The 15298-nt window shown below is 44.4% G+C and overlaps 1 protein-coding gene across 5 annotated transcripts in view; it reads left to right on the forward strand.

Annotated features, from left to right (window-relative positions):
• Positions 1-15298, forward strand: part of LOC137642387 (uncharacterized) — an 82781-nt gene that overhangs the window by 17092 nt on the left and 50391 nt on the right. For 4 of the 5 annotated variants that reach the window (XR_011044765.1, XR_011044764.1, XR_011044766.1 and 1 more), the window contains exon 2: positions 7234-7531. Coding sequence is in view for 1 of the 5 variants with exons in the window: in XM_068374900.1 (XP_068231001.1) it covers positions 7234-7531 (298 nt within the window). In the remaining 4 variants the exon portion in view is untranslated. Of the gene's footprint in view, positions 1-7233; positions 7532-15298 lie in introns of those variants that run through there. The other variant, XR_011044763.1, reaches the window with a different exon arrangement.

A 15298-nucleotide genomic window follows, 5' to 3' on the forward strand; every position in this document is an offset into this window, starting at 1 on the left:
CGTTTTGTTCATTCTTTCTTAACTTAATGGTTTTAATCCTAATAAAGGAACTTTTCATTTTGGGAAATATTTCAGTTTTTTCCTTTAACAATAATATGTTTTAACGATATATATGATTGGGCTCTTCTCTCAGGTTCTAAGTCAAGAGAGAGAGAGAGAGAGAGATAGAGACGGAGGGAGAAAGAGGAGGATAAACGTTTCATTCAAGCGAGTAACGTTGTTATCGTTTTTGCTCTTCTCCCTAGTCTCTTTAGGGGAAGAAGGTAAACGTTTCTAGAGTGATCTAGTGTTTAGTCTCTTTCCAGCCACTGAATTAATTAGATTTTTCTGTTACATTGTAATTCTGTTTTCGCAATTACTAACTTTTGAGAAAGGATAGAATTGCGTGTTTCAGGACAAACCACTTAAAGTTTCGAGTTCAGTGAAATAAGTGCAAACAGAAAATCAAAGTGATAAGTTTTTAGCGCAAAGTGTGTCAGTGTTGTGCGTGAGGGTACTTCTGTGCGCGCCAGTCGTCCTCCCAGTCTGGGACCTCTTGCAAGCTCCCAAGCCCAAGGGAGAAGCAATGTCGAAGGGCATAAGGGTTCAGCAGGCCTTGATCGGCGCACAGAAGTATCCTCGGTGGTTGTGGGCGTGTCTTACCGAGACCGTCACTCCCACCCGCAGACGATATAGCCCTTATTTTGCTCGTCTGCAGAAGAAATTTAGGGGAGAAAACGCTGGTCTCAGGTCTCAAGACCTCTTAAACGTAAAGTCCAGACCTATGCCAGACGTACGAAGTTAGAGTTCAACAACCCGGATGCAGTCATTGGGTTAGCTCTGACTCTCCTCAGTCATCAGTTGAATGCACTCCGCCTAAGAGGAGTAAGGTTCTGCCGCAACAGATCTCTGCTGTTAAGGCTTTACCTCAGCAGACCTTAGTGTCTGCCGACCCCAAGTTGACTCTACTGCAGTCCATGCAGTCACAACTTTCGGTCTTGATGCGTGAGTGTCGGGCTGAGAGTGTTGCGCCTCCGCCTCCGCCTACACTCCCTCCGCCTGCGCTCGCTCCGCCTGATCGCAGTACCACCTGCCAGGCGTACGATGTTGAGCCACGTTCTGAGTTTGCTGTTCCCAGTGGTGTTCAGCCTCCGCCTTCTTTAAAGCAACCTTTACAATGGGATCAGGAGGATTATACCTCTCTTCCTCCACCTCCACTTGCTGCTCCACCAGTGATGCAACACTCGGTTGAGGTACAACAACCTCTCCCGTCCTTGAGTCAGTCTCCTCAGCTCTCGCTGCAGCGAGCTCAACCCTCCACAAGGCAAGCACCACTACACCTTAGCCTTGCGCCTCAGGAGCCTCAGCTTGCGAGACATTTACCTTGTTCTGCGCAGCCTCTACCTCATCGTGCTCCGCTCACACCACAGGAACAGGAACTTGCTACTCCGCTTCCGCCAACCGCTCAGCAAGCGCAACCCTTGGGTTCAGCCACTCATGCCAGGAGTCAGCCTCCTCCACCCATGCGCCTACCTTCTGCTACTTCCTTTGATCAGCCTTTGCAGACTGAGCCTCAGGTGTTCCCTCAACAGAGTCTTGAAGAGGAAACCACAACTATTGTTGTTCCAGCTCGTTCTGACTCTGCTGTTCAGCATACCTTACCTCCATTTTCAAACCTTATGATAATGGAGGTTATTTGTATTACTTATAAAAATATATTTGTATTCCTTGCAATATATTTTTAACAATATCGCAGAATATGGCAAAAAATATGAATCATGAGTTATGAATGTAAGGTAAATATTATGTTGATATTTAAACCCCATGCAAGCATGCATAAAGCACTCTAGCACTGGTCATGGAATTTCTGAGAAATGTTAAACGCCATGCACACGCTCTGCTTACCTTACAGCATGCTCTACATACAGCATGCTCTGCTTACAGCATGCTCTGCATACTACATGCTCTGCATACAGCATGCTCTGCATTCAGCATGCTCTGCATACAACATGCTCTACATACAGCATGCTCTGCATACAGCATGCTCTGCATACAACATGCTCTGCATACAGCATGCTCTGCATTCAGCATGCTCTGCATACAACATGCTCTGCATACAGCATGCTCTGCATTCAGCATGCTCTGCATACAACATGCTCTACATACAGCATGCTCTGCATACAGCATACTTTGCATACAACATGCTCTGCATACCTTACCGCATGCTTCTCAGTCACACATCTTTGGTTGTTGCCAACTCACTAGACTGTCAAGCAGTTTCATAACGTTGCCTTCTAGTCTGCTGCTTTTGCACCAGTGAACCCTCACTGAGAGAACTTAGCTTTTCTAGGATATGGTCCCTGTAGATGAGAAAGTTCTTTTCTCCCTCCTTCTGATATTCCCTTGAGGACTCTGTCATTTGGAGGGAGCCTTTAGCTGCATAGCCTCTTATGGACTTTTATTTAAGCATAACATGCTTCCAGGGAAGGTAATGGTTCCACTTCAGTCGCTAATCCCGTCTGTTACCACACCTGCTTCCATAGTCCTTGAGCTGTGTTGCAAGACATGCAGTCCAAGCTTAGTCCTTGTTAGAGGATTTTTTGTTTACGGAGTCAATGTGTCACGGGGAAGACGTTCAACAACCAACAGAAGTGACTTGTTGTGACGCAGTGCGGCAACCTCAGCAACCCGATAAGGAGTTGTCTGTACGAACCAGACAGTCTAGACAGATTTGGGTTGTCACTGTACTTCCTCGCTTGCCCATGCTTGACAGTTCACAGACTGTGCAGCATACCATGATCTTGTGTCCGGCTCCGTCAGACGACTGGCTTTTAAGAGCTCCCACAAGTCGTCGCTGTCTGGAGATTTTCAAATGGACTATGGATCTGACCAAGGAACTGGGCCTCCTGGTCAATTTTGAGGAGTCTCAGCTCGTCCCATCCCAGACCATTGTCTCCTTGGGTATGGATCTTCAGAGTCGAGCTTTTCGGACTTTTCCGTCGGCCCCAAGGATCTTCCAAGCCCTAGAATGCATCCAGAGCATGCTGAGAAGGAACCGATGCTCAGTCAGGTAGTGGATGAGTCTAACAGGGACACTTTCATCGCTGGCCCTGTTCATCGTGTTAGGGAGACTCCACCTCCCCCCCCTTCAGTATCATCTAGTTGCTCACTGGATAAAGGACATGACGCTAGAGACGGTCTCAGTTCCTGTTTCCGAAGAGAGGAGGTCTTCTCTCGCGTGGTGTAAGAACAGCTTTCTTCTCAAGGAAGTCTATTTGGCTGTTCAGAAACACGACCGCCGTCTCCTCTCGGACGCATCAGACACGGGCTGGGGTGCGACTTTGGATGGACAAGAATGCTCGGGAACATGGAATCAGGAGCAAAGGACACTTCACATCAATTGCAAGGAGTTGTTGGCGGTTATTCTGGCCTTGATAAACTTCAAGTCCCTCCAGCTTAACAAAGTGGTGAAGGTGGACTCTGACAACACCACAGCCCTGGCTTACATCTTCAAGCAGGGAGGGACTCTTTCGTGGAAGTCGTTCTAGATCGCAAGGGACCTACTCATCTGGTCTAAAGATCGAAAGCTAACTGGTAACGAGGTTCATTCAGGGCGGTATGAATGTCATGGCAGATCACCTCAGACGGAAGGGTCAGGTCATCCCCACAGAGTGGACCCTTCTCAAGAATATTTGCAGCTGACTTTGGGCCCTGTGGGGTCAGCCAACCATAGATCTGTTCACTACCTCGATAACCTAGAGACTCCTGTTGTATTGTTCTCCGATTCCAGACCCAGCAGCAGTTCACGTGGATGCTTTTCTGCTGGATTGGTTCCATCTCGACCTGTATGCATTCCCGCCGTTCAAGATTGTCAACAGGGTACTTCAGAAGTTCTCCTCTCACAAAGGGACACGGCTGACGTTGGTTGGCTCCGCTCTGGCCCGCGAGAGAATGGTTCTTAGAGGTACTGCAATGGCTGGTCGACATTCCCAGGACTCTTCCTCTAGGAGTGAACCTTCTAAGTCTACCTCACGTAAAGAAGGTACACCCAATCCTCCACGCTCTTCGTCTGACTGCCTTCAGACTTTCGAAAGACTCTCAAGAGCTAGGGGCTTTTCGAAGGAGGCAGCCAGAGCGATTGCCAAAGCAAGGAGAACATCCACTCTCAGAATCTATCAGTCTCAAGGGGAAGTCTTCCGTAGCTGGTACAAGACCAATGCAGTTTCCTCAACCAGTACCACTGTAACCCAGATTGCTGACTTCCTGTTATATCTAAGGAAAGTAAGATCCCTTTCAGCTCCTACGATCAAGGGTTACAGAAGTATGTTGGCAGCGGTTTTCCGCCACAGAGGCTTGGATCTTTCCACCAACAAAGATCTACAGGACCTCCCTAGGTCTTTTGAGACCTCAAAGGAACGTCGGTTGTCCACTCCAGGCTGGAATCTAGACGTGGTCCTAAGGTTCCTTATGTCATCAAGATTTGAACCTCTCCAATCAGCCTCTTTTTAGGACCTCACATTAAAAACTCTTTTCCTCGTGTGCTTGACAACAGCTAAAAGAGTAAGTGAGATCCACTCCTTCAGCAGGATCATTGTTTTCACATCTGAAACGGCTACATGTTCCTTGCAGCTCGGTTTTTGCTAAACGAGCTTCCTTCACGTCCTTGGCCTAAGTCGTTTGAGATCCCAAGCCTGTCCAACTTGGTGGGGAATGATCTGAAGAGAGTACTTTGCCCAGTTAGAGCTCTTAGGTACTATCTAAAAAGGTCTTAACCTTTACAAGGACAATCAGAAGCCTTATAGTGTGCTATCAAGAAACCTTCTTTTCCAAGTTCTAAGAACTCAGTTTCTTACTATTCAGGCTTCTGATTAGAGAAACACATTCTCATCTGAAGGAAGAAGACCTTGCTTTGCTGAAGGTAAGGACACATGAAGTGGGAGCTGTGGCTACTTCAGTGGCCTTCAAACAGAGCCTTTCTCTGCAGAGTGTTATGGATGCAACCTATTGGAGAAGCAAGTCAGTGTTCGCATCATTCTATCTCAAAGATGTCCAGTCTCTTTACGAGTACTGCTACACCCTGGGACCATTCGTAACAACGAATGCAGTAGTAGGCGAGGGCTCAGCCACTACATTCCCATAATCCCATAACCTTTTAACCTTTCTCTTGAATACTTTTTATGGGTTGTACGGTCGGCTAAGAAGCCTTCCACATCCTTGTTGATTTGGCGGGTGGTCAATTCTTTCTTGAGAAGCGCCGAGGTTAAAGGTTGTGATGAGGTCCTTTAGTATGGGTTGCAGCCCTGTATACTTTAGCACCTTTGAGTTGATTCAGCCTCCCAAGAGGAACGCTGCGCTCAGTAAGGAAGACGATCTTATTAAAGGCAGAGTAACGGTTCAAGTCGACTTCCTTACCAGGTACTTATTATTTCATTGTTATTGTGGATAACTGATTACAGTATATGAAATACGGGATACTTAGCTATCCTTTAGTCTTGTACACTGGTTTTTCACCCACCCCCCTGGGTGTGAATCAGCTACATGATTATCGGGTAAGTTTAATATTGAAAAATGTTATTTTTATTAGTAAAATAAATTTTTGAATATACTTACCCGATAATCATGATTTAATCGACCCTCCCTTCCTCCCCATAGAGAACCAGTGGACCGAGGAAAAATTGAGGAGGTGTCAACAAGAAGTACTATAGTACCTGGCCACAGGTGGCGCTGGTGAGTACACCCCCTTCTAGTATTGTGATAGCTGGCGTATCCCTCCATAGAATTCTGTCGGGCAACGGAGTTGACAGCTACATGATTATCGGGTAAGTATATTCAAAAATTTATTTTACTAATAAAAATAACATTTTAAAACTTAAGCCAATCATCATCATGAAAAACCAGGGAGCCTTTGTATAATGACAGACAGTGACATGTACAGTACATAGGACACCATGTAACCTGAACTTCTCCACCTAACCTAACCTACAAACTGTGTCCTCACCAACTTGCCTTATGATGGGGTGACACCCCCCTGCGACCCCCATTAGATATCCATGTTCTTAGCGATAGGTTAAGAATAGGGCGTTATTTGCCATGGCCGTCACCATACATAAATCCCAAAACCAGTCATCATAGTGAAAAAGCTATTACCGTAATCAATTCCGATAAATAGTAATTAAAACACTGTCAAAACTCTAGCGCTTTCTTTTTTACTAGAACTTCGGGACAGAAAATGGGATTTTTTCATCACATTTTCTGTGGAATAGTTCGTAGGTTTTCATGGTACTATCAGTATCTCCTTGATTAATTGAATTAATGCAATAATGATTTTTGCCCTGTTGTGACAGCTTATTTCTCGACCTTTTGCTCGACCTTGACCTTTGACCTTAATATGTATTAATTGGTGTGGATTTTCATACACTCAATTATGAACCAAGTTTGAAGTCTGTAACAAAGATGTCCAAACTTATGGCTGATAACGTTAATTGGATATTTTGCTTGACCATGACCTTGACCTTCCAAAATTTAATAATTTCCAGCATTTTACATAACAGTTAATCCCTGTAAGTTTCATTACTCTCCAATTAAATTTGTGGCCACAAAGGTGTTCACAAACAAACACAAACAGGGGTAAGACATAACCTCCTTCCAACTTTGCTGGCAGAGGTAAAAAGTAGAAATAATGGGAAGATCTGAAGATTCGGTATAAGTAAAGAATTTAGGCCTTAGTTTACCTACTTACTTACTTTACTTTGATGGCTGCTTTTCCGGTCCGTACAGCAGGGAAACCCCACTCTACAGGATCTCCACTGTCGTTTTACCTTCTTCATTCAGAGTATTTAATTTTTCATATTGCGTGTTGTTCATTTGTTTGTATTCTGTAGAATTGAATCAGAGTGATGGTTATGAGAGACTATAAAAGAAAAGGAGGAAATAGGAAGTATTTTGTCAGTTGAATTCCTGCAACAATCTACTATGAATTTATTTTTTATTTTTAAAGTTTTTCTATTTCATTTACCTAACGTTTTTTAATGATGCCATTTTCTTTTAAGATATGCCATGATTATGAGCAATTAGGCCTATGTGTACATATATGGTAGGTTACATTACTCTCTCTCTCTCTCTCTCTCTCTCTCTCTCTCTCTCTCTCTCTCTCTCTCTCTCTCTCTCTCTCTCTCTCTCTCTCTCTCTCATGATTTCCATAGTTTTCAGTACAGTAATTCTTATATTTTCTTTTTGCACTTTATTTGAGAACAGATATGGATTCAAGTCCCGTCAAGGAAGAAGTTACAGAACCATCTATAGTAACAGTTTACATAAATGAGGACGATTCTGGCCTTGATGAATTGGAATCAACCGAAATGAAAGATGAACCAATTGAACCTGAAGAATCTCACTACTTAGAGGAAGACCCGTTTAAACCGAGGGAGGATTCATTGTGTTTAGAAGGAACGGAGAAACAAGATGATTTTAGATCAAATTTATCTAGTGCTGAAGTTGTAGTAAAAGCGAAGGATATGCAATACTGGGCTGCACTCAGGAAAGATGTTGACTTGTAAGTACAGCATTGAAACTTAATTTTTTATGTTCACAGTACAGTACTGTGCTGTATCAGGAAACTTTTAATTCAGCGTTATTTGAGTAAAGGGTAAGATATTTAAAGAATTATTAAGACTATGAAATTCTAAAGGAAATGAAAATACCTATATAAGTTTTGTACACATGCTGTACATTGCCAGATTATTTGGTCCAGCCCTCTAATGAGGTTATGCACTGTAGTAGATGCCAAAGGGAGCTTGGATTTTTTATTCCATGAAATTAAAACACTTATATGGAACCTTCATGTAGACTCAATTAGTATTTTTCATTTTTTCAATATTAAACTTACCCGATAATCATGTAGCTGTCAACTCTGTTGCCCGACAGAATTCTACGGAAGGGATACGCCAGCGATCGCTATACAAGAGGGGGGTGTACTCACAAGCGCCACCTGTGGCCAGGTACTGCAGTACTTCTTGTTGACACCACTTCAATTTTTCCTCTGTCGTGCTCCCGGCAAGACGTTCATGGATACGCTTATAATTTTGGAGTCTTGTTCACGGTTTTTGGTGAAGTATTGCTCTAAGATTTCAGCTTTCGCTATTCAGGAAGTTCTATTATTAGCTTAGCTAGCTTTTGAAATTAATTTGATTAATTTTGGTGACGAAGAGAGTATGAACTCTCTTTCACCTTTAAATGGCCGACCCTTCCCTTAGACGGAAGTGTTGGTGTCTAAGAGAGTATAGACTCTCTTTCTTAATTTTGCTTAACAAAAGTTATAGATTTATTTTATATCTCTCCGCCTTTTATAGGCCTCTTCGATTAACTTCCTTTTATTATAAAATTATTAAAATTAATTTTTATATTTGTTTATATTCGACCTTTCCTAATAGTAGGCGGTCTTTTCTTGTACCGAAGTTAATTAACATTGAGCCCGTCATTTCGGTTTTACCTGTTAACATATTATGCTATTTTAATGTTTTTGAAAGAATTTCTTTGATAGTCTCGTACTGTTTTCAAAGTTGAACTAACGTTTTGTTTTGTCTCTGCAGTTGTTGACGTTTCAGAACGTTCAACTTGCGCTCTATCGTTACGATAGAGAGAGAATTTTCACGGTGTCACGTTGCAGTAAGAGTAACCGTGTCTAGCGTTTTGTTCATTCTTTCTTAACTTAATGGTTTTAATTCTAATAAAGGAACTTTTCATTTTGGGAAATATTTTCCTTTAACAATACAGTGATACCTCGGTACTCGACCATAATCCGTTCGAGATCCGTGTTCGACCTCCGATTTGTTCGAGTACCGAATTTTTTTTCCCCATAAGAAATAATGGTATATATTCTATTCCGTTCCCAAGCACTCGAACAGGCCCAAAATATTAATAAAACGTGTACCTAAACAACAATAATTATCTAAATGTGTATGAAATTGGTCAGAAAATCCTATAAAACAATTTTAAACCATTTACTGTACTAAAATAAAACAATTTTAAACCATTTTCTGTACTGTAGTGAACATACCTTTGAGCAGCGGTTCGATGGCATACAGGGATGGATGTGGAGAGGATGGAAGGGGGAGGTTACTGCTTGGAAGGAGAGTCCCCTTCCATGATGTGGCGGGGTAGTTCTCCTTCAGGAGTTATTTCTCTCTCCAATGAAAGGGTGGGCAGATCTATTTCAGGGGTTTCTTCTCTTCTTTGTCTCTTCTTTGGAGGAGAAACAGGCTTTGATGTAGCAGCTTTCTTTTCTTTTGTGAAAAACTGGTCTATTGTTAATTGTTTCTTCCTCCTCTGCAGTATTTTTCGAAAATGATACATGACACTATCATTAAACATATGCACTGCCCGGTTTGCTACTGCAATTTCTGGGTGGTATTTTTCAGCAAAAGCCTGCACATCTGCCCACTTGGAACAAATTTCATTGATGAGAGAACTTGGAACATCCTCCCTTACCTCATCCTCTTCTGAAGATTCCTGCTCCACAATCAGATCCTGCTGCTGTTGTTGTTGCAGGTGCAACAATTCCTCCACAGTCAACTCGGTAGAATGGCTTTCTACAAGCTCATCAATATCATCCTTGTCGACCTCAAGCCCCAAACTCCTGCCCATGACAACAATTTCCTCAACGACATCAGTGTCATCAGAAATTACAGGGGTAGCAGTGCTTGGACCCGCCTCTGGTTGGAAACCTTCAAACTCCCTCTCTGTGACACATGATGGCCACAGCTTACGCCAGGCAGAGTTCAATGTCCTATAGGTCACACCTCGCCAAGCTTGGTCAATCATGTTAACAGAGTTGAGGATGCTGAAGTGTTCCTTCCAGAATTCCTTTAGGGTCAACTTCGTGTCACTGGTCACTTCAAAACACTTTCTGAAAAGGGCCTTGGTATAGAGTTTTTTGAAGTTTGAAATGACCTGTTGGTCCATGGGCTGGAGTATGGGAGTAGTATTGGGGGGCAAGAATTTGATTTTGATAAAGCTGTATTCTTCTTTCAAGTCATCCTCGAGACCTGGAGGATGTGCAGGAGCATTGTCCATAACCAGAAGACATTTCATTGGCAAGCTCTTTTCAATGAGGTAAGCCTTAACCTGGGGGGCAAACACTTCGTTTATCCACTCAGTAAAGAATTGTCTTGTGACCCAAGATTTAGTGTTCGAGCGCCACATAACTGGTAGTGCACTTTTACAAATATTATTTCGTTTGAACACCCGGGGGTTGTCCGAGTGGTACACTAACAAGGGTTTGATCTTGCAATCGCCACTTGCATTTGCACACAGCAACAATGTTAGCCTATCTTTCATTGGCTTGTGACCTGGCATCTTCGTCTCGTCCTTGGTAATGTACGTATTGGCTGGCATTTTCTTCCAAAATAACCCAGTCTCATCACAATTAAAGACTTGTTGTGCGATCAAATTTTGTTCATTTATGTACCGATCGAATTCCCCCACGTATTTATCGGCTGCAATTTGATCCGAACTAGCTGCCTCCCCATGCCTAGTAACACGATGAATACCTGTTCTATTACGAAACTTTTCAAACCAACCCCTGCTCGCTTTAAATGTAAATGAATCACTTTCACTGGTACTCGGACTTTTCTTCACTAATTCTTCATAGATATGCAACGCTTTTTCACAAATGAACGCTTCACTAACACTTTCCCCGGCCAACTGTTTTTCTTTAATAAATATTAAAAGCAACTTTTCCATCTCCTCAATCACTTGTGGCCTTTGCTTAGTTACCGCCGTAACTCCCGTTGCAACATTCGCCTTCTTAATCATTTCTTTATGCTTTAAAAACGTAGAAATGGTCGACTTCGCCATTCCGTATTCTACCGCTAAATCGGACACTCGTACACCATTCTCATATTTCGCTATAATTTCCTTCTTCAACTCGATCGTTGTTCGCACTGTTTTCCTCTTCTCCTTCCCCTTAACACTCATTACTTTCTTGGGACTCATTATGAAAGCTAAAAAAGCAATTAAAAGCACTGAAAATCACTAAATCACAACGAATGCTGATCGCGCGTTGTCTGAGTGACGCTCTCGAGAGAACTGATGCTTCCCGAACAAGCGAGAGTGGCCGAGATGGCGCGATCATCACAAAGCCCATGCGGTCGTCACGTGTTCGGCTGGTCGAGTACCGAATTTTTGGTCGAGCACCGCAGCAAAAATTTCTCGAAAATTTTGGTCGAACTCCGAATTGTTCGAGTATAGAGTCGTTCGACTACCGAGGTATCACTGTAATATGTTTTAACGATATATATGATTGGGCTCTTCTCTCAGGTTCTAAGTCAAGAGAGAGAGAGAGAGAGAGAGAGAGATAGAGACGGAGGGAGAAAGAGGAGGATAAACGTTTCGTTCAAGCGAGTAACGTTGTTATCGTTTTTGCTCTTCTCCCTAGTCTCTTTAGGGGAAGAAGGTAAACGTTTCTAGAGTTTTTTCTTGTTCTCAAGCTTTATGCGGTGAGAGATTTTAAACGTAGTTTATTTGATCTAGTGTTTAGTCTCTTTCCAGCCACTGAATTATTTATCTTTCATTAGATTTTTCTGTTACATTGTAATTCTGTTTTCGCAATTACTAACTTTTGAGAAAGGATAGAATTGCGTGTTTCAGGTACAAACCACTTAAAGTTTCGAGTTCAGTGAAATAAGTGCAAACAGAAAATCAAAAGTGATAAGTGATTAGCGCAAAGTGTGTCAGTGTTGTGCGTGAGGGTACTTCTGTGCGTGCCAGTCGTCCTCCCAGTCCGGGACCTCTTGCAAGCTCCCAAGCCCAGGGGAGAAGCAATGTCGAAGGGCAAAAGGGTTCGGCAGGCCTTGATCGGCGCACAGAAGTATCCTCGGTGGTTGCGGGCGTGTCTTAAGAGACCGTCACTCCCACCCGCAGACGATTGAGCCCTTATTTTGCTCGTCTGCAGAAGAAATTTCGGGGAGAAAACGCTGGTCTCAGGTCTCAAGACCTCTTAAACGTAAAGTCCAGACCTATGCCAGACGTACGAAGTTAGAGTTCAACAACCCGGATGCAGTCATTGGGTTAGCTCTGACTCTCCTCAGTCATCAGGTGACTGCACACCTCCTAAGAGAGGTAAGGCGATGCCTCACAGACCTCATCTTCTATTAAGGCTTTGCCTCAACAGACCTTATCGTCTGTTGATCCCAAGACGACTTTGCTGCAGTCCATGCAGTCGCAGCTTGCGGTCTTAATGCGTGAGTTTCAGGCTGAGAAGGTTACACCTCCTCCTGCGAACGCTCCGCCTCTCCGCAGTCCAGTCTGCCAGGCGTACGAAGTTGAGGTTCCTCAGGCTACCTTACCGCGTTCTGAGTTGCCAGTTACCAGCGGTGTGCAGCAACCTCCGCCTCCTCCTGCGAGAGCTCCGCCTCACCGCAGTCCAGTCTGCCAGGCGTACGAAGTTGAGGTTCCTCAGGCTACCTTACCGCGTTCTGAGTTGCCAGTTACCAGCGTTGTGCAGCAACCTTAACCTTCCTTAAGGCAACCTCAGCAATGGGAGCAGGAGTCTTATGCCTTACTTCCTCCGCTTCCGCTTGCGGTTCCACCAGCGAGGCAACAATCTCTTGAGGTACGACAACCTCTTCCATCAATGAGGCAGCCACCTCAGCACTCGCTGCAGCGACCTAAACCCTCCTCAAGGCAAGAGTCTCAACTCCTTAGGCTAGCACCTCAGGAACCTCAACTCGCGAGACAAGAACTGCGTTCTGCACAGCCGCTACCTCAACTCTCGCAGCTCACACCTCAGGAACCTTAACTCGTTCCTCAGGAACCTGCTACTGCGCATCCGCAACCCTTACAGCAAGCGCAACTCTTGAGACAGCAACCTCATGCTATGAGTCAGCCACCTCAACGCATGCATCTGCCATTTTTTCCTCAACTTGAGCTTCTTCCCATTCAACTTGGGAATAACAAATGACAATAACACCTCATTACTTTCATAACTTGCATTTGTAATCATATACATGTATGCCTACACAAACATTATGATAATGGAGATTATTTGGATTACTTATATAAAAATATATATGTATTCCTTGCAATATATTTTTAACAAATCGCAAAATATGGCAAAAATATCTTCTAAACAAATGAATCATGAGTTATGAATGTAAGGTAATATTATGTTGATATTAAACCCCATGAAAGCATGCATGAAGTAATGCAGTGTTGCCAACAGGGCGAGTTTCCCTTTCCTGAGGTGAAGTAGATTATAGTACATTTAGTGTAGCTTAATTCTACGATTATCATGCCGGCTATCAAATTCATCAACAAAACAGTCTAATTCAATTCCCTCGGCACGTGCACTTTCAATGGACGGTAATGCGATATTACTCACTCTAGCACTGGTCATGGAATTTCTGAGAAATGTTACACGCCATGCAACACGCTCTGCTTACCTTACAGCATGCTCTACATACAGCATGCTCTGCATACAGCATGCTCTGCATACAACATGCTCTGCATACCTTACCGCATGCTTCTCAGTCACACATCTTTGGTTGTTGCCAACTCACTAGACTGTCAAGCAGTTTCATAACGTTGCCTTCTAGTCTGCTGCTTTTGCACCAGTGAAACCCTCACTGAGAGAACTTAGCTTTTCTCGGATATGGTCCCTGTAGATGAGAAAGTGCTTTTCTCCCTCCTTCTGATATTCCCTTGAGGACTCTGTCATTTGGAGAGGAGCCTTTAGCTGCGTAGCCTCCTATGGACTTTTATTTAAGCATAACATGCTCCCAGGGAAGGTAATGGTTCCACTTCAGTCGCTAACCCCGTCTGTTACCACACCTGCTCCCATAGACCTTGAGCTGTGTTGCAAGACATGCAGTCCAAGCTTAGTCCTTGTTAGAGGATTTTTTTGTTTACGGAGTCAGTGTGTCACTGGGAAGACGTTCAACAACCAGCAGAAGTGACTTGTTGTGACGCAGTGCGGCAACCTCAGCAACCCGATAAGGAGTTGTCTGTACGACCCAGACAGTCTAGACAGCTTCGGGTTGTCACTGTACTTCCTCGCTTCCCCATGGTTGACAGTTCACAGACTGTGCAGCAGTACCATGATCTTGTGTCCGGCTCCGTCAGACGACTGGCTTTTAAGAGCTCCCACAAGTCGTCGCTGTCTGGAGATTCTCAGATGGACTATGGATCTGACCAAGGAACTGGGCCTCCTGGTCAATTTTGAGGAGTCCCAGCTCGTCCCATCCCAGACCATTGTCTACCTGGGTATGGATCTTCAGAGTCGAGCTTTTCGGGCTTTTCCGTCGGCCCCAAAGATATACTAAGCCCTAGATTGCATCCAGAGCATGCTGAGAAGGAACCGATGCTCAGTCAGGTAGTGGATGAGTCTAACAGGGACACTTTCATCGCTGGCACTGTTCATCGAGTTAGGGAGACCCCACCTCCCCCCCTTCAGTATCATCTAGCGGCTCACTGGATAAAGGACATGACGCTAGAGACGTTCTCAGTTCCTGTTTCCGAAGAGAGGAGGTCTACTCTCACGTGGTGAAAGAACAGCTTTCTTCTCAAGGAAGTCTACCTTTGGCTGTTCAGAAACCCGACCGCCGTCTCCTCTCTGACGCATCAGACACGGGCTGGGGTGCGACTTTGGACGGACAGGAATGCTCGGGAACATGGAATCAGGAGCTAAGGACACATCACATCTATTGCAAGGAGCTGTTGGCGGTTCATCTGACCTTGATAAACTTCAAGTCCCTCCAGCTTAACAAGGTGGTGGAGGTGGACTCTGACGACACCACAGCCTTGGCTTACATCTCCAAGCAGGGAGGGACTCATTCGTGGAAGTTGTTCTAGATCGCAAGGGACCTCCTCATCTGGTTAAAAGATCGAAAGCTCACGCTGGTAACGAGGTTCATTCAGGGCGGTATGAATGTCATGGCAGATCACCTCAGCCGGAAGGGTCAGGTCATCCCCACAGAGTGGACCCTTCACAAGAATGTTTGCAGCAGACTTTGGGCCCTGTGGGGTCTGCCAACCATAGATCTGTTCGCTACCTCGATAACCTAGAGACTCCTGTTGTATTGTTCTCCGATTCCAGACCCAGCAGCAGTTCACGTGGATGCTTTTCTGCTGGATTGGTTCCATCTCGACCTGTATGCATTCCCGCCGTTCAAGATTGTCAACAGGGTACTTCAGAAGTTCTCCTCTCGCAAAGGGACACGGCTGACGTTGGTTGGCTCCGCTCTGGCCCGCGAGAGAATGGTTCTTAGAGGTACTGCAATGGCTGGTCGACATTCCCAGGACTCTTCCTCTAGGAGTGAACCTT

The sequence above is a fragment of the Palaemon carinicauda genome, chromosome 6 (genome assembly GCF_036898095.1).
Source record: "Palaemon carinicauda isolate YSFRI2023 chromosome 6, ASM3689809v2, whole genome shotgun sequence".
NCBI classification, from domain to species: Eukaryota; Metazoa; Arthropoda; class Malacostraca; order Decapoda; family Palaemonidae; genus Palaemon; species Palaemon carinicauda.